This window comes from Nerophis ophidion, linkage group LG19, assembly GCF_033978795.1.
Source record: "Nerophis ophidion isolate RoL-2023_Sa linkage group LG19, RoL_Noph_v1.0, whole genome shotgun sequence".
NCBI lineage: Eukaryota > Metazoa > Chordata > Actinopteri > Syngnathiformes > Syngnathidae > Nerophis > Nerophis ophidion.
In genome coordinates, this window is record NC_084629.1 from 14,931,308 (window position 1) to 14,950,527 (window position 19,220).

A 19,220-nucleotide genomic window follows, 5' to 3' on the forward strand; every position below is an offset into this window, starting at 1 on the left:
TTCCTTGTTTTGAAGAACCTCTTGCAAAATAGTCAAATGTCCTCAAAGTCTTGAGCACTGTGATTTTTAAAAACCTACTGCAAAAAACGCTTGTCAAAGATGCTCAATATGACAGGAGTGTCTTTATTTTATTTTATTTTTTTTCAGCAGCTACAGCAAAAACACCAGGGTATCTGCAGGTTTCAGCAAGTCAAATGTAAGACTTTTTAAGACATTTTTAATGCCACCTTGAATGAAATTTAAGACCGAAAAAAATAATTTAAAAATCTATAAATATAAGCGATGGTTGGGGATCCCACCGTACTACAACCTCAATGACAATCAGTCAAGTTTACTTTTTGTATGTTTATTAATAAACAAACTGATAAGCACCACTCTGCCAAACAGCTTATCAAAAATCTTGAGAGATCCATAAACTTTGACATCCAGAACAAACAAACCAGCACCAACGCCAGTAAAAACATAATAACCGAGGTGAGGGTAAAAATGAATTACATTTGGTCAATAATAGTGCAATAATAGTGCAAAACAGTATTATAACCTCAACAACAAAACACTGAACACACACTCAAATGAGCCTCAGTTGAGCTTTAGCTGACTGTTCTCATTCACGAGTTCTGCCTCTATTTATTTCAGCTCGCTCATTTTTTCTTTGTATCTCTTGAAGAGATACAAAGAAAAAAATGAGTGAGCTGAAATCACTCACTTTTACTCAAAGACGTGCCCCGAAAAAAAACCAACAAAAAAAACTGGCCCGACAATTTAAGACCATTGAGTACTGAATTTAAGACCATTTTAGGAATTTCTAATAAATGTTATACTTTTTAAGGCCTTAATTTTAGATACATGAATTTAAGACTTTTTAAGGATCCGCGGATACCCTGAACACTTATCAAAGATCCTCTTTGTGACAGGAGTGCGCTCTTGTTTTAAGAATAGAATAGAATAGAATGGACTTTATTGTCATTATATTTGCATATAACAAGATTAAAGACTCCAACTTAAGGTGGGAACTAATATGGGGTGAAATAAATAACACAAGAGGTAATAAAGGAACAAACTAACAATTGAAATAAACAGACTACTATCCAATGAAAATAATAAGCAATCCTGTACAATATACAAAACACTATTGAAATACAAAATACTGTACAATATACAGAACAAGACAAGAGTACCGAAGTAATAAATAACAATGGGTGTCGGACGTATTGCACTCGAAGGGTAGTATTGCACAGTAGGGTATTAGGGCATTGAGGACGTTGGTGACAATGATGACTATGAGAACCTTGGAGAGGAGGAAAGCAATGGATGTCGAGCGGGTCTAACATGATACTGTGAGAGTTCAATCCATAATGGATCCAACACAGTCGCGAGAGTCCAGTCCAAAGCGGATCCACCACAGCAGCGAGAGTCCCGTTCACAGCGGAGCCAGCAGGAAGGTTCTCATAGTCATCATTGTCACCGACATCCCACTGGGTCATTATTGTCACCGACGTCCCACTGGGTGTAAGTTTTCCTTGCCCTTATGTGGGCCTACCGAGGATGTCGTAGTGGTTTGTGTAGCCCTTTGAGACACTAGTGATTTAGGGCTATATAAGTAAACATTGATTGATTGATTGATTGATATTGTATAGGGGTGAATTATTATTATTATAAGTTAGAGTTCAACATGGTAGCAGCTCTGGGAAATAAGCTGTCTCTGAGCCTGTTTGTTCTGGCTCTGATGCACCTGATGGTAGCAAGTCGAACAGGTGGAAGCCAGGGTGTGTGCTGTCCTTGGTAAAGTTTTTTGCTCTGTTGAAGCAACGGGAATTGTGTAAATACTTCAGGGAGGGCAGGGGACAGCCGATGATTTTTTGTGCAGACTTTATGACCCTCTGAATCGCCTGTTTGTCTGCTTCAGTGCAGCTGGCGTACCACAAGACATACTGCATAAACGGAAGTCACAAATTTTAGAGGTCAGCATCACTTTGCACTTTTTTAAAGACCTGATGCAAAAATGCCGGTGGAGTTAAAAACTCAGAAGTGTCAATCCATGCCCTACGTGGTGGAAAACTACATGGTCAAAACATAGACAACTACAATTCCCAGAATGCCAAGGGAAAATTGCCGCCAAATTACTGATTGGCGGCACCTGGACAAGGAATGGTGGTTCAGTCAAATTAATTCACCAAACAAGCTGCATGCAAGGAAGAACAGCAAGCAGCCACAACCGCAACATCTACCCTACACGTTTCTCCAAACACACCAATGGTCGGTTTGATTGATTGATTGATTGATTGATTGATTGAAACTTTTATTAGTAGATTGCACAGTTCAGTACATATTCTGTACAAGTGACCACTAAATTGTTTCAACTTATTTAAGTTGGGGTCCACGTATATCAATTCATGGTAAATATGCTTGGTGAATATGCTTGTCCATTTGAGGACTATCGAAATGCTTAAATTGAACCTGCAAGCTTCTTAATGTGCTTACTCGACTATCTTAATGTGTTTGTTCGAACTGCTGGGTTCAAGTCGAATTACTGCATTTCACTTTGAGCATTGATTACATACTGTGTTTGAACAGTTAAAAGAAAGTTGTTTAAAGCACTTGTGTGGGTAAAATGGCAAAGGTTTAAAGTCAAAGCTTACGGTTTAATGTTTAAAGTTAATAGTACAAAAGATGAATGCAGACTTAAAGGATACATTCATGTTTGTTTAACTCTTGCTAAAAGTTAAGCTCGAATTTAGAATGTTAAAAGTTTAAAAGACTTTGAGAAAAGATGATCTACAAGCGTGTAGCCATTCTTGTAGTTTCTTTATACGCTTTAATTACTCTAATTTTTGAATAACTTTAGTTCAGTTCATTTGACCTGCTTGTTCCATTCAATTGATTTAAGTTGATTCTTAAATTCATGTAAAATGGTTAATTCGCTTGTTCATTTACATGCATTTAATTCGAATTGTCTTTTTGACAAGCAATGTTTGTTTAAATCATCGTTTAAAAGTTTAGAAACGTTAGGTTTAAATATCGAATGGAAAGTTAAAACAATATTCTGAGGTTTAGAAGCATTGGTAAAACATTGTTAGAAAATACCTGTTATTACCGTATTTTCGGAATATAAGTCACTCTGGAGTATAAAACCCACCTGCCGAAAATGCATAATAAAGAAGGAAAAAAACATATATAAGTCGCACTGGAATATAAGTCGCATTTTTGGGGGAAATGTATTTGATCAAACCCAACACCAAGAATAGACATTTGAAAGGCAATTTAAAATAAATAAAGAATAGTGAACAACAGGCTGAATAAGTGTACGTTATATGAGGCATAAATAACCAACTGAGAAGGTGCCTGGTATGTTAACGTAACATATTATGGTAAGAGTCATTCAAATAACTATAACATATAGAACATGCTATTCGTTTACCAAACAATCTGTCACTCCTAATCGATAAATCCCATGAAATATTATACGTCTAGTCTCTTACGTGAATGAGGTAAATATCATTTGATATTTTACGGTAATATGTTAATAATTTCACACATAAGTCGCTCTTGAATATGAGTCGCAAACTATGAAAAAAAACTGTGACTTGTAGTCCGCAAATATGGTACATTACCATCTCTGTTTCTGTGGTTTGAAAGTTTACAACTTCATTGATTGAAGATCAACTGAAATGAAACCAACAATTCTTCAAGTTGGAAAATCAAAAGTTGATCAATTAGAAATCATGAGTTGTCCATGAGTCCTTTTGGAGTGGAAGAGTGGAACTTGGCAATGCTAGTCAAAGATGTTCTATGACAAGAGTGCGTCGCAATTTTTAAAAACCTGCAAAAAAGCCAAAGATCCTCAAAGTCACAAGCAGTTTTTTTAAGGACATACTGCAAAAACGCTCATCAAAGATGCTCAATATGATAGGAGCGACTTTAAAAAAAAATTTTAAGCAGCTACAGCAAAAACACCTGTCCAAAGATCCTTTGTGACAGAAGTGCGTGCTTGTTTTCAGACGTACTGAATAAACGTAAGTCAAAGATCTTATAGGTCAGCATCACTATGCCATTTTTAGGGACCTAATGCAAAAATGCTAGTCAAAGGATTTTATGTGACGAGTGCTTCGCTGTTTTCAAAAACCGCCGGCAAAAAAGCCAAAGATCCTCATAAAGTCATCAGAATCAGAAAAGTATTTATTGCCATTGTTTGAGAACGGGTTCACAAACTAGGGATTTTACCTGGCGCAATCGTGCAACATAAAAGACATATAAAACAAAATAGAATAACATGAGCTGTAATTGAGCTATCAGATCTTGGTATTGTTCACGTGTCTGATGGCCGAGGGGAAAAAACTGTTCAGGTGGCGTGAGGTGTGGGTCTGGATGGACCTTACTCTCCTACCCGAGGGAATGAGCACTGTTTTTAAGGACCTACTGCAAAAAAGCTTGTCATAGATCCTTTATATCAGTGGTCCCCAACCTTTTTGTATCCGCGATAAGATCAACGCTTAATAATTTGTCCCGCGGCCCAGGGGGTGTCCTTTTTTTTTTTTTGTCATTAAAAAGGGACGTTTTTGTCATGAAAAAGGGAGGTTTCTGTGGTTGGTGCACTAATTGTAAGTGTATATTGTGTTTCTTATGTTGATTTAATAAAAAAAAAAATATATATATATATATATATATATATTTTTTTTTTAAATGAATGAAAAATTCTTCTGCAGCCCGGTACCAATCGGGCCACGGCCCGGTGGTTGGGTACCACTGCTTTATATGACTGGAGTGTTCTTGTCAAAGATATTCTGATTGTTTTTTTTTTTTAAGAACCAAGTGCAAAAATAAGCTTGTCAAAGATCTTCCCAAGGACGAGAACGCTCTGCTGTTTTTAAGGACCTAGTGCCAAAACGCTTGTCAAAGATCCTTTATATCCCAGGAGTGCCCTTGTCAAATATTTTTGCTACGGCAAGAAAACTCTGCTGTTTTAAGGATCTATTGCAAAAATGTCAGTCAAAGATATGACAGGAGTTTTCAGGGGCCTGTTGCAAAAAGGCTGTTCAAAGATCCTGTACAGGTACATGCAGTGTTCCGCTGTTTTCCAAGACCTCTTGCTAAATAGTCAAAGATCCTTAAAAGGTCAAGAGCACTCTATTGCACACTTATTGCAAAAATACTTGTCAAAGATTCTTCTTACTGCAGAAGTGCTCTTGTCCCAATTTTTCTCATGACCAGAGTGCGCTGCGTTTTTTTTAAGGATCAACGGTTCGGCAAAAATGATGTCAGAATCATTTGTACTGACAGAGGTGCTCTTGTCTCATTTTTTCTCAATGACAAGAGCGCTCGCGACTATGTAAGAACAGAGTTCTGAAAAAAATGCTTGTCAAAGATCCATTGACAGGAGTGCTCTTTGTGGAAGAGCTTCGTTATGACAAAATAAGGACCTATTGCAAAAATATGGTCAAATAAAAGATCTTTGACACGCATTTTTGTAGAACTGTAGATTCTTAATGAAACTGTAATGTGCTGTTGTCGTTGAGAAAACAGTAAGAGCACTTCTGTCAGTCTAAAAAATATTTCACAATCATTTTTGCAATAGGTCCTTATGTTGTCATAAAGAAGCTCTTCAACAAAGATCACTCCGGTCAAATAAAGGATCCTTGACACGCATTTTTGTAGGAGTGCTCTTGTCGAAGATCTATGACAAGAGCGTTCTGCTGTTTTTAAAGACCTACAGTACTGACTGAGAATACTCATCAAATAACCTTTATATCAGGGGTGTCAAAGTCTTTTTAGATCAGGGGCCACGTGGAGAAAAATTTACCCCCAAGTAGGCTGGACTGGTAAAATCACGGCACGATAACTTAAAATTAAAGACAACTTCAGATTGTTTTCTGTGTTTAAAAATAGAAAAGGCACATTCTGAAATTGTGCAAATAATGTTTTTTTTTTTTTTTTTTACAATTACCTGTTGCGGTTAATAGTGTATATCAGTGTGTGAATGTGTGTGTGAATGGGTAAATGTGGAAGTAGTGTCAAAGCGCTTTGAGTACCTTGAAGGTAGAAAAGCGCTATACAAGTACAAACCATTTATTATTATTTATTATTATTATTATTATATATACTTCATTTGTCGTTTATTTTCTGAATAGATTGTGATAATGTTCATCAGTCAACTCATTGGTGTTAATTTTCAATCTATCGATAAAACAAACATGTTACTGTATGTTTATGTAGTTTGCTCATTTTACTTGACTGATGTACTAACATCTGGTTTATTTTGTGCATGTGTAGCATCATCTACAACAGGGGTGTCAAACTCAAATACAGACTGGGCAGAAATTTCAAACGGAACAAAGCCGTGGGCCAAGATTAAGCACAAATTAACCTTTTAAGAGGGATCCAAACAAGTTTTGCATTGAGCATTGAACAAGCAAGGCTTATATAACTTTATAGTGACATGCAAAGTCGAGTTTCAAATTATCCATCCATCCATTTTCTACCGCTTGTCCCTTCTGGGGTCGCTGGAGCCAACCTCAGTGGTATTCGGGCGGAAGGCATTATACAGCCTGGACAAGTCGCCACCTCATCGCAGGGCCAACACAGATAGACAGACAACATTCACACTCACATTCACACACTAGGGCCAATTTAGTGTTGCCAATCAACCTATCAATAATAATTAAAAAATATCAATGGCATATCAAATAAAATTTTAATAAAAATTGGGGGGGTCTGGTTTGGTGGTAGCAGAGGTGTATATTGTGGCGTCCAGGAAGAGTTAGTGCTGCAAAGGGTTCTGAGTATTACGTGTGTTACAGTGCAGATGTTCTCCCGAAACGTGTTTGTCATTCTTGTTTGGTGTGGCTTCACAGTGTGGCGCATATTTGTAACAGTGTTAGTCGTTTATACGGCCACCGTCAGTGTGACCTGTATGGCTGTTGACCAAGTATGTGTTGCATTCATTCGTGTGTGTTAAAGCCGCAGATATTATGTGACTGGGCCGGCACGTTATTTGTATGGCGGAAAAGCGGACGTGACGACAGGTTGTAGAGGACGCTAAAGGCAGTGCCTTTGAGGCAAGCCCCCAATATTGTTGTCCTGGTGGAAATAGGTAGAAATTTGGAAGAATTGTTGGCCCGGTAGATTTTCGGGAGGGACAGTGAAATTCCGTAGTCTCTCGGGTAAATCGTGAGGGTTGGCAAATGCGTTGTTACAGCAGCACCGCCCCTGTATAATACCGGCGGGCCAGCTCTAATCTTAATTTGATATTACCTCAAGGGCCAAATGAAATTACACGGCGGGCCAAATTTGGCCCGCGGGCCAGAGTTTGACACCCATGATCTACAAGGATAAAAAGAATTGCTATCGCGACATCCAACGGACACATTTAGAAGTGCAGTTTCTTTCATTCAAAAATTTCAGGTTAATTTTTATACTTTGCCAACTCATCACACGGGCTGGATAAAACCTGTTCGCGGGCCTGATCCGGCCCTCGTTTGACACCCCTACTTTTTATGACAGGAATGCTATCAAAGAGATGATGATGATGCTATGCAATTTTTTTTAATATTTGTATCAGCTGCAAAAAAACTCTTGCAAGTTTTGAACTGAACTTGGTCTTGTCTGCTTTAGCGAAATGTGTTCCTAACGTTGTGACTGCTATATGTGAGTAGTTGTGCATCACACAGATAAAGAGGATCTTCGTGATATAGATAACTGCCACTATTAAAGGCCTACTAAAATGAGATTTTCTTATTTAAACGGGGATAGCAGGTCCATTCTATGTGTCATACTTGATCATTTCGCATTATTGCGATATTTTGGCTGAAAGGCTTTAGTAGAGAACATCCACGATAAAGTTCACAACTTTTAGTCGCTAATAGAAAAGCCCTGCCTTTACCGGAAGTTGCAAACGATGACGTCACCCGTTGAGGTTGCCTCACATCCTCACATTGTTTTTAATGGAAGCCTCCAACAAAAACAGCTATTCGGACCGAGAAAACGACAATTTCCCCATTAATTTGAGCGAGGATGAAAGATTTGTGTTTGAGGATATTGATAGCGACGGACTAGAAAATAAAAAAACGCGATTGCATTGGGACGGATTCAGATGTTTTTAGACACATTTACTAAGACATTTCTGGAAAATCCCTTATCTTTCTATTGTGTTGCTAGTGTTTTAGTGAGTTTAACAGTACCTGATAGTCAGAGGTGTGTGTCCACGGGTGTGTTGACGCGCAGTGTCTCAGGGAAGTCGTCTGCAGCTTTATGGGCGGCACACGCTCAGCTGATATCCGGTAAGTGGTGACTTTTTACCACAATTTTCTCACCGAAACCTGCTGGTTGACATTCGGTCGGGATCCATGTTCGCTTCCCAACTCCGTCTTTCTACTTTGACTTCTCTAATATTAATTGAACAAATTGCAAAGGATTCAGCAACACAGATCTCCAAAATACTGTGTAATTATGCGGTTAAAGCAGACGACTTTTAGCTGTGTGTGTGCGCAGCGCTCATATTTCCTAACAGCCCGTGACGTCACGCGTACACATCATTACGCGACGTTTTCAAGAAAAAACTCCCGGGAAATATGAAATTGTAATTTAGTAAACTAAAAAGGCCGTATTGGCATGTGTTGCAATGTTAATATTTCATCATTGATATATAAACTATCAGACTGTGTGGTGGGTAGTAGTGGGTTTCAGTGGGCCTTTAAGTGGTTGATGCATTTAGGTCAGCGGTGCCAAACGTGCATGTTTTATACAGCCCGTGGGACGAGTTTGCTATGTATCAAAATTAGCCTAAATTTTTGAATGAAAGAAACTGCTGTTCTAAATGTGTCCACTGGATGTCGCTAGATGAATGGCTATTATTTGTATCTTTGTAGATTATGCTGCGAATGTAAAACAAATAAACCACATGTTAGAGCGGTGTTTTCAACCTTTTCTGACCCAAGGCACGTTTTTTTCATTGAAACAATCCCGACGCTCACCTCCAGCAGAAAACAAATAATGAAACTCAGCAGCCGATATTAACTGTAAAAAGTCGTTCTCGCAATTTGATATGAATTCAAACTATAACCGTGCATGCATCAATATAGCTCTTGTCTCAAAGTAGGTGTACTGTCACGACCTGTCACATCACGCCATGACATATTTTGAGTTTTAGGTGTTTTCCTGTGTTTAGTGTTTTAGTTCTTGTCTTGCGCTCCTATTTTGGTGTTGTCATGTACGGATGTACTTTGTGGACACTCTGCTCCACATGCTGTAAGTCTTTGCTGTCGTCCAGCATTCTGTTTTTGTTTACTTTTGAGCCAGTTCGGTTTTAGTTTGGTTTTTCCTTAGCCATCCCTAAGCTTCAATGCGCTCTTGTTTATTGTTAAGCCTTAGATACCTTTTTACCTTCACGCTGCCTCCCACTGTTGTCTGCATATTGTGATCACGACAAACCATGTTTCTAACATCTACAAAGCAATGAGCTACCTGCTCTTCCGAGCTTGACAGCACAGACAATAATTACTGGTTTGCAAAAAATATTTTTAACCCAATTAGGTGAAAATACATAATTTCCTGCGGCACACCAGACAATATCTCACAGTACATTAGTGTGCCGTGGCAGAGTGGTTGCAAAACACTGTTAGAGCACCAGTGGAGGAAAATGAGCAAACTACATAATATCCTTTAATTTTATTTGATTGAGTTATCTAAATATTATCCCATAATCAGAAAGTATAAATGACGACAAATAGAGATAGAATACTATCAACCGCAACATGTAATTGTAATAAAAAAAACATGATTTGTACATTCTCAGAATGTGCTTTTTTTCTATTGCTAAACAAAGAAAACAATCTGAAGTTGTCTTTAATTTTAAGTTATTGTGCCGTGATTTTACTAGTCCGGCCCACTTGGGAGTGGATTTTTTTGCATGTGCCCCCCATGTAGAATGAGTTTGACACCCCTGATTTAAGTGTTGAAGACGCCACGTGCCCAGTACATTAATTCTGGTTGAAGTTAATACTTTGGGAACATTTGAGCGGCTGACAGCACACTTTCAATCTTGGCGCACCTGACAAAGTGGCCGTGAAGTCTTACCGAAGCAGGAGTTGATGAAGTTAGAATACAATTAACCGCAACATATAAGTGTAAAAAAAACATGATTTGTACATTTTCAGAATGTGCTTTTTCTATTTTTAAACAAAAAAATATATATATCTGAAGTTGTCTTTATTTTTAAGTTATTGTGCCATGATTTTACCACTTGGGAGTGGATTTTCTCCATGTGGCCCACCATCTAAAATGAGTTTGACACCCTTGATTTAAGTGTTGAAGACGCCACATGCCCAGTCTATTAATTAATTCTGGTTGAAGTTAAAACTTTGGGAACATTTGAGCGGCTGATGGCACACTTTCGATGGCGGCTCACCTGACGAAGTGGCCATGAAGTCTTACCGAAGCAGGAGTTGATGAAGATCGAATACAATTACCGTATTTTTCGGAGTATAAGTCGACCCGGAGTATAAGTCGCACCCTCCGAAAATGCATAGTAAAGAAGGAAAAAAACATATATAAGTCGCACTGGACTATAAGTCGCATTTTTGGGGGAAACCAAACACCAAGAATAGACATTTGAAAGACATTTTAAAATAAAGAATAGTGAACAACAGGCTGAATAAGTGTACGTTATATGACGCATAAATAACCAACTGAGAAGGTGCCTGCTATGTTAACGTAACATATTATGGTAAGAGTCAACTGTAACATAGAACATGCTATACCTTTATTAAACAATCTGTCACTCCTAATCGATAAATCCGATGAAATCTTCTACGTCTAGTCTCTTACGTGCTAAGTAATATTATTTCATATTTTACGGTAATGTGTCACTCCTGAGTATAAGTCGCATCCTTGGCCAAACTATGAAAAAAACTGTGACTTATAGTCTGAAAAATACGGTAATTGCAATATATAAGTGTAAAAAAAAACATTATTCGTACATTTTCAGAATGTGCTTGTTCTATTTTTAAACAAAAAAATATATATCTGAAGTTGTCTTTATTTTTAAGTTATCGTGCCATGATTTTACCAGTCCGGCCCACTTGGGAGTGGATTTTTTTGCATGTGCCCGTCATGTAAAATGAGTTTGACACCCCTGATTTAAGTGTTGAAGACGCCACGTGCCCAGGACATTAATTCTGGTTGAAGTTAAAACTTTGGGAACATTTGACCGGCTGACGGCACACTTTCGTTGGCAACGCATCTGGCGAAGTGGCCATGAAGTCTTACCGAAGCAGGAGTTGATGAAGATAGGATACAATTACCGTATTTTTCGGAGTATAAGTCGCTCCGGAGTATAAGTCGCACCTGCCGAAAATGCATAGTAAAGATGGAAAAAAACATATATAAGTCGCACTGGAGTATAAGTCGCATTTTTGGGGGAAACCCAACACCAAGATCAGACATTTGAAAGGCATTTTAAAATAAATAAATAAAGAATAGTGAACAACAGGCTGAATAAGTGTACGTTATATGACGCATAAATAACCAACTTAGAAGGTGCCTGGTATGTTAAAGTAACATATTATGGTAAGAGTCATTCAAATAACTATAACATATAGAACATGCTATACGTTTACCAAACAATCTGTCACTCCTAATCGATAAATCCGTTGATATTTTAGACGTTTAGTCTCTTATGAATGAGCTAAATAATATTATTTGATATTTTACAGAAATGTGTTAATTTCACACATAAGTCGCTCCTGAGTATAAGTAGCACCCTATGAAAAAAAACTGCGACTTATAGTCCGAAAAATACGGTAACGGCAACATATAAGTGTAAAAAAAAACATGATTTGTACATTTTCAGAATGTGCTTGTTCTATTTTTAAACAAAAAATATATATATCTGAAGTTGTCTTTATTTTCAAGTTATCGTGCCATGATTTTACCAGTCAGGTCCACTTGGGAGTGGATTTTTTTCTCCATGTGGCCTCCCCATTTAAAATGAGTTCGACATCCCTGATTTAAGTGTTAAAGACGCCACGCGCCCAGTCCGTTACTTCTGGTTGAAGTTAATACTTTGGGAACATTTGAGAGGCTGACAGCACACTTTCGATGGCGGCGCACCTGACAAAGTGGCCATGAAGTCTTACCGAAGCAGGAGTTGATGAAGATAGGATACAATTACCGTATTTTTCGGAGTATAAGTCGCTCCTGAGTATAAGTAGCACCCTATGAAAAAAAACTGCGACTTATAGTCCGAAAAATACGGTAACGGCAACATATAAGTATAAAAAAAACATGATTTGTAAATTTTCAGAATGTGCTTGTTCTATTTTTAAACAAAAAATATATATATATCTGAAGTTGTCTTTATTTTCAAGTTATCGTGCCATGATTTTACCAGTCAGGTCCACTTGGGAGTGGATTTTTTTCTCCATGTGGCCTCCCCATTTAAAATGAGTTCGACATCCCTGATTTAAGTGTTAAAGACGCCACGCGCCTAGTCCGTTACTTCTGGTTAAATAAATAAATAAATAAATGGGTTGTACTTGTATAGCGCTTTTCTACCTTCAAGGTACTCAAAGCGCTTTGACACTACTTCCACATTTACCCATTCACACACACATTCACACACTGATGGAGGGAGCTGCCATGCAAGGCGCCAACCAGCACCCATCAGGAGCAAGGGTGAAGTGTCTTGCTCAGGACACAACGGACATAACGAGGTTGGTTCTGGGTGGGATTTGAACCGGTGACCCTCGGGTTGCGCGCGGCCACTCTCCCACTGCGCCACGCCGTTGAAGTTAATACTTCGGGAACATTTGAGAGGCTGACAGCACACTTTCGATGGCGGCGCACCTGACAAAGTGGCCATGAAGTCTTACTGAAGCAGGAGTTGATGAAAATAGAATACATTTAACTGCAACATAAGTGTGAAAAAAACATGATTTGTACATTTTCAGAATGTGCCTGTTCTATTTTTAAACAAAAAATATATATATCTGAAGTTGTCTTTATTTTCAAGTTATCGTGCCATGATTTTACCTGTCCAGCCCACATGGGAGTGGATTTTCTGCATGTAAAATGAGCTTGACACCTCTGCGTTAAGCCTTGAAGACGCAAAGTGCCCAGTCTATTAATTCTGGTCGAAGTTAAAACTTTTGGAACATTTCAGCGGCTGCCGGCGCACCCGACGAAGTATCCATGAAGTCTTACCGAAGCAGGAGTTGATGAAGCCGTACCAGTTGCAGCCGCTGCGGCCGAGCAGCCAGCGTCCCCGGATGCTGGAGGCGAAGCTGAGCGTGGTGCCGAAGACGCACACCAGCATGTCGCTGACGCTGATGTTGAGCAGCATCATGTTGACGGGCGTGCGCAGCTTCTTGAACTTGCAGAAGAGCAGCAGCACCACCAGGTTGTTGAGGAAGCCAAAGGTCATGATGAAGCCCAGCACCACGGACAGCACGACGAAGCCGGTGGGCGACAGGCGAGCCTCCTCCTCCTCCTCCTCCTCCAGCAAAAGCTCCAGCTCGGCGCTCAGGTTGAGGCTGAAATTGAGCGCCGCCTGGCCGGAGAACATCCTGAGCTCCGTGCGTATAACCGCTTATCTGGTGCACTTTTTGGGGGGGATGGAGAAGTTCACAATCTTCTTAAATCCCATATGCACGCACACCTGTTACTCCTCCTGCTCCCCATCTTCTGCGTCCATGTAATCCACGCACAGTGGGGCGAGAGTGCGGCTCCCTGCGAGGTCCAGCATCTTGTTTTAAAGCGGCTTTGCTGACGTCATCCACGCATCTAAAACGCAGGAGCCAACCAGAGGAAAGGAGAGGTCTCCTCATTTGCATATATATATATTTATTTTTTACCTCTTACGTTCTTCGGATGTATTTTAGGTTATAGGACATTACTCATACTGTCTGAAGGTACATCATTATGTATATTTATAGAACATATAGGACAAGATCTATACCAGGGGTCGGGAACCTTTTTGGCTGAAAGAGCCATACAAGCCAAATATTTTAAAAAGTACTTCCGTGAGAGCCATATAATATTTTTTTTAAGACTGAACACAACTAAATGCGTGCATTTTGAAGTAAAACCAACATTTTTAGAGTATAATAAAATAAGACTCTTATTAAATGGGTTGTACTTGAATAGCGCTTTTCTACCTTCAAGGTACTCAAAGCGCTTTGACACTACTTCCACATTTACCCATTCACACACACATTCACACACTGATGGAGGGAGCTGCCATGCAAGGCGCCAACCAGCATCCATCAGAAGCAAGGGTGAAGTGTCTTGCTCAGGACACAACGGACGTGACTAAGTTGGTACTAGGTGGGATTTGAACCAGGGATCCTCGGGTTGCGCACGCCCATTCTCCCACATAACATCGTTATTCTGAAGCGAACCAACAATAAATAAAATACTTCTTACCATTAATGCGACTTCTTGAACAGGTGCAGTAGAAACCAGATGGACGGATTAAAATGCATGAGAATGTTTTATATTTTGAACGTTATTTTTGACACTGTGACTACCAGCAGAATTATTCATTACTTATCGTGTTAAGCAATGTCAGCAAAGATTTACCTGAGAGCCAGATGCAGTCATCAAAAGAGCCACATCTGGCTCTAGAGCCATAGGTTCCCTACCCCTAATCTATACCATGAATTGCCTGTATGCAGTGCTGCGGTCATAGAGGATCTTTGACAAGGGTTTTCTGCAGTAGGTCCCAAAAAAGAGCAAACAAGTCCTATCATAGAGGGTCTCTATCAAGTTTTTGTGCAGTACGTTCTAAAAAATAGCAGAACATTCATGTTACACAGAGGATCTTTGACAAATATTCATGAGCTCTTTACCATTAATTGCCTTTATGGAGTGATGCGGTCATAGAGGATCTTTGACAAGGGTTTTCTGCAGTAGGTCCTAAAAAAGAGCAAACAAGTCCCATCATAGAGGGTCTCTATCAAGTTTTTGTGCAGTAGGTTCTAAAAAATAGCAGAATATTCATGTTACACAGAGGATCTTTGACAAATATTCATGAGATCTTTACCATTAATTGCCTGTATGGAGTGATGCGGTCATAGAGGATCTTTGATAAGGGTTTTCTGCAGTACAGGTCCTAAAAAAGAGAAACAAGTCCTATCATAGAGTATCTCTATCAAGTGTTTGTACAGTAGGTAAAAAAAAAAAGCCGAATATTCATGCTACACAGAGGATTTTTGACAAAGATTTATGAGATCTGCATGAATTGCCTGTATGGAGTGATGCGGTCATAGAGGATCTTTGATAAGGGTTTTCTGCAGTAGGTCCTAAAAAAGAGCAAACAAGTCCTATCATAGAAGATCTCTATCAAGTGTTTGTGCAGTAGGTTAAAAAAAAAAATCTGAATATTCATGTTACACAGAGGATTTTTGACAAATATTTATGAGATCTGTACCATGAACTGCCTGTATGGAGTGATGCGGTCATAGACGATCTTTGATGAGGGTTTTCTGCAGTAGGTCCTAAAAAAAAAAAGCAAATAAGTCCTATCATAGAGGATCTCTATCAAGTGTTTGTGCAGTAGGTCAGAAAAAAAGCAGAATATTCATGTTACACAGAGGATTTTTGATGAATATTTATGAAATCTGTACCATGAATTGCTTGTATGGAGTGATGCGGTCATAGAGGATCTTTGATAAGGGTTTTCTGCAGTACAGGTCCTAAAAAAGAGAAACAAGTCCTATCATAGAGTATCTCTATCAAGTGTTTGTACAGTAGGTAAAAAAAAAGCCGAATATTCATGCTACACAGAGGATTTTTGACAAAGATTTATGAGATCTGCATGAATTGCCTGTATGGACTGATGCGGTCATAGAGGATCTTTGATAAGGGTTTTCTGCAGTAGGTCCTAAAAAAAAAGCAAATAAGTCCTATCATAGAGGATCTCTGTCAAATATGTTTGTGCAGTAGGTTAAAAAAACAAACAAACAGAATATTCATGTTACACAGAGGATTTTTGACAAATATTTATGAGATCTGTACCATGAACTGCCTGTATGGAGTGATGCGGTCATAGAGGATCTTTGATGAGGGTTTTCTGCAGTAGGTCCTAAAAAGAGCAAACAAGTCCTATCATAGAGGATCACTATCAAGTGTTTGTGCAGTAGGTTCTAAAAAAATAGCAGAATATTAATGTTACGCAGAGGATTTTTGACAAATATTTATGAAATCTGTACCACAAACTGCCTGTATGGAGCGCTGCGGTCATAGAGGATCTTTGATTAGAGTTTTATGCAGTAGGTCCTAAAAAAAAGAAGCAAATAAGTCCTATCATAAAGGATCTCTATCAAGTGTTTGTGCAGTATGTCAAAAATCTAACAGAATATTCATGTTACACAGAGGATTTTTGACAAATATTTATGAGATCTGTACCATGAATTGCCTGTATGGAGTGATGCGTTCAAAGAGGATCTTTGATAAGAGTTTTCTGCTGTAGGTCCTAAAACAAAAAGCAAATAAGTCCTGTCATAGAGGATCTCTATCAAGAGTTTGTGCAGTAGGTTCTAAAAAATAGCAGAATATTAATGTTAGAGGATTTTTGACAAATATTTATGAGATCTGTACCATGAATTGCCTGTATGGAGTGATGCGTTCATGAGGATCTTTGATAAGGGTTTTCTGCAGTATGTCCTAAAAAAGAGCAAACAAGTCCTAACATAGAGTATCTCTGTCAAGTGTTTGTGCAGTAGGTCAAAAAAAAAGCCGAATATTCATGTTACACAGAGGATTTTGACAAATATTTATGAGATCTATACCATGAATTGCTTGTATGGAGTGATGCGTTCATAGAGGATCTTTGATAAGAGTTTTCTGCTGTAGGTCCTAAAAAAAAAAAAAAAAGCAAATAAGTCCTACCATAGAGTATCTCTTTTAAGTGTCTGTGCAGTAGGTCAAAAAACAAACAAACAGAATATTCATGTTACACAGAGGATCTTTGACAAATATTTATCAGATCTGTACCATGAATTGCCTGTATGGAGTGCTGCGGTCATAGAGGATCTTTGATAAGGGTTTTCTGCAGTAGGTCCTAAAAAAAAAGCAAAGAAGTCCTATCATAGAGGATCTCTGTCAAATGTGTTTGTGCAGTAGGTTAAAAAAATAAACAAACAGAATATTCATGTTACACAGAGGATTTTTGACAAATATTTATGAGATCTTTACCATGAATTGCCTGTATGGAGTGATGCGGTCATAGGGGATCTTTGATAAGGGTTTTCTGCAGTAGGTCCTAAAAAAGTGCAAACAAGTCCTATCATAGAGGATCTCTATCAAGTGTTTGTGCAGTAGGTTCTACAAAAAAGCATAATATTCATGTTACACAGAGGATCTTTCAATCAATCAATCAATGTTTATTTATATAGCCCCAAATCACAAATGTCTCAAAGGACTGCACAAATCATTACGACTACAACATCCTCGGAAGAACCCACAAAAGGGCAAGGAAAACTCACACCCAGTGGGCAGAGAGAATTCACATCCAGTGGGACGCCAGTGACAATGCTGACTATGAGAAACCTTGGAGAGGACCTCAGATGTGGGCGACCCCCCCTCTCTAGGGGACCGAAAGCAATGGATGTCGAGCGGGTCTAACATGATACTGTGAAAGTTCAATCAATAGTGGCTCCAACACAGCCGCGAGAGTTCAGTTCAAGCGGATCCAAGACAGCAGCGAGAGTCCCGTCCACAGGAAACCATCTCAAGCGGATCAGCAGCGTAGAGATGTCCCCAACCGATACAGGCGAGCGGTCCATCCTGGGTCCCGAAGAGCGGTCCATCCTGGGTCTCGACTCTGGACAGCCAGTACTTCATCCATGGTCATCGGACCGGACCCCCTCCACAAGGGAGGGGGGGACATAGGAGAAAGAAAAGAAGCGGCAGATCAACTGGTCTAAAAAGGAGGTCTATTTAAAGGCTAGAGTATACAGATGAGTTTTAAGGTGAGACTTAAATGCTTCTACTGAGGTAGCATCTCGAACTGTTACCGGGAGGGCATTCCAGAGTACTGGAGCCCGAACGGAAAATGCTCTATAGCCCGCAGACTTTTTTTGGGCTCTGGGAATCACTAATAAGCCGGAGTCTTTTGAACGCAGATTTCTTGCCGGGACATACGGTACAATACAATCGGCAAGATAGGCTGGAGCTAGACCGTGTAGTATTTTATACGTAAGTAGTAAAACCTTAAAGTCACATCTTAAGTGCACAGGAAGCCAGTGCAGGTGAGCCAGTACAGGCGTAATGTGATCAAACTTTCTTGTTCTTGTCAAAAGTCTAGCAGCCGCATTTTGTACCAGCTGTAATCTTTTAATGCTAGACATGGGGAGATCCGAAAATAATACGTTACTGTAATCGAGACGAGACGTAACAAACGCATGGATAATGATCTCGGCGTCTTTAGTGGACAGAATGGAGCGAATTTTAGCAATATTACGGAGATGAAAGAAGGCCGTTTTAGTAACGCTTTTAATGTGTGACTCAAAGGAGAGAGTTGGGTCGAAGATAATACCCAGATTTTTTACAGAGTCACCTTGTTTTATTATTTGGTTGTCAAATGTTAAAGATGTATTATTAAATAGAGGTCGGTGTCTAACAGGACCGATAATCAGCATTTCCGTTTTTTTGGCATTAAGTTGCAAAAAGTTAGCGGACATCCATTGTTTAATTTCATTAAGACACGCTTCCAACTGACTACAGTCCGGCGTGTTGGTCAGCTTTAGGGGCATGTAGAGTTGGGTGTCATCAGCATAACAGTGAAAGCTAATACCGTATTTGCGTATGACGTCACCCAGCGGCAGCATGTAGATGCTGAAGAGTACAGGGCCAAGGACCGAACCCTGGGGAACTCCACACGTTACCTTAACATAGTCCAAGGTCACACTGTTATGGGAGACGCACTGCATCCTATCAGTAAGATAAGAGTTAAACCATGACAGGGCTGAGTCTGACATACCAATTCGTGTTTTGATACGCTCTAATAAAATATTATGATCGACGGTATCGAAAGCAGCGCTAAGATCGAGGAGCAGCAACATAGATGACGCATCAGAGTCCATCGTTAGCAATAGATCATTAGTCAATTTTGCGAGGGCTGTCTCAGTCGAGTGATTTGAGTCTTTGACAAATATTTATGAGATCTTTACCATGAATTGCCTGTATGGAGTGCTGCAGTAATAGAGGCTCTTTGATAATGATTTTCT

The 19,220-nt window shown here is 39.3% G+C and overlaps 1 protein-coding gene across 1 annotated transcript in view; it reads right to left on the reverse strand.

Moving 5' to 3' along the window:
- The window catches only part of tmtops2b (teleost multiple tissue opsin 2b), a 122,348-nt gene extending 108,663 nt beyond the window's left edge, over positions 1 to 13,685 (reverse strand). The window contains exon 1 of the mRNA XM_061879285.1: positions 13,195 to 13,685. Coding sequence (XP_061735269.1) covers positions 13,195 to 13,555 — 361 coding nt within the window. The 5' untranslated portion in view covers positions 13,556 to 13,685. The remainder of the gene's footprint in view (positions 1 to 13,194) is intronic.
- Between the last annotated feature and the right edge of the window lie 5,535 nt (positions 13,686 to 19,220).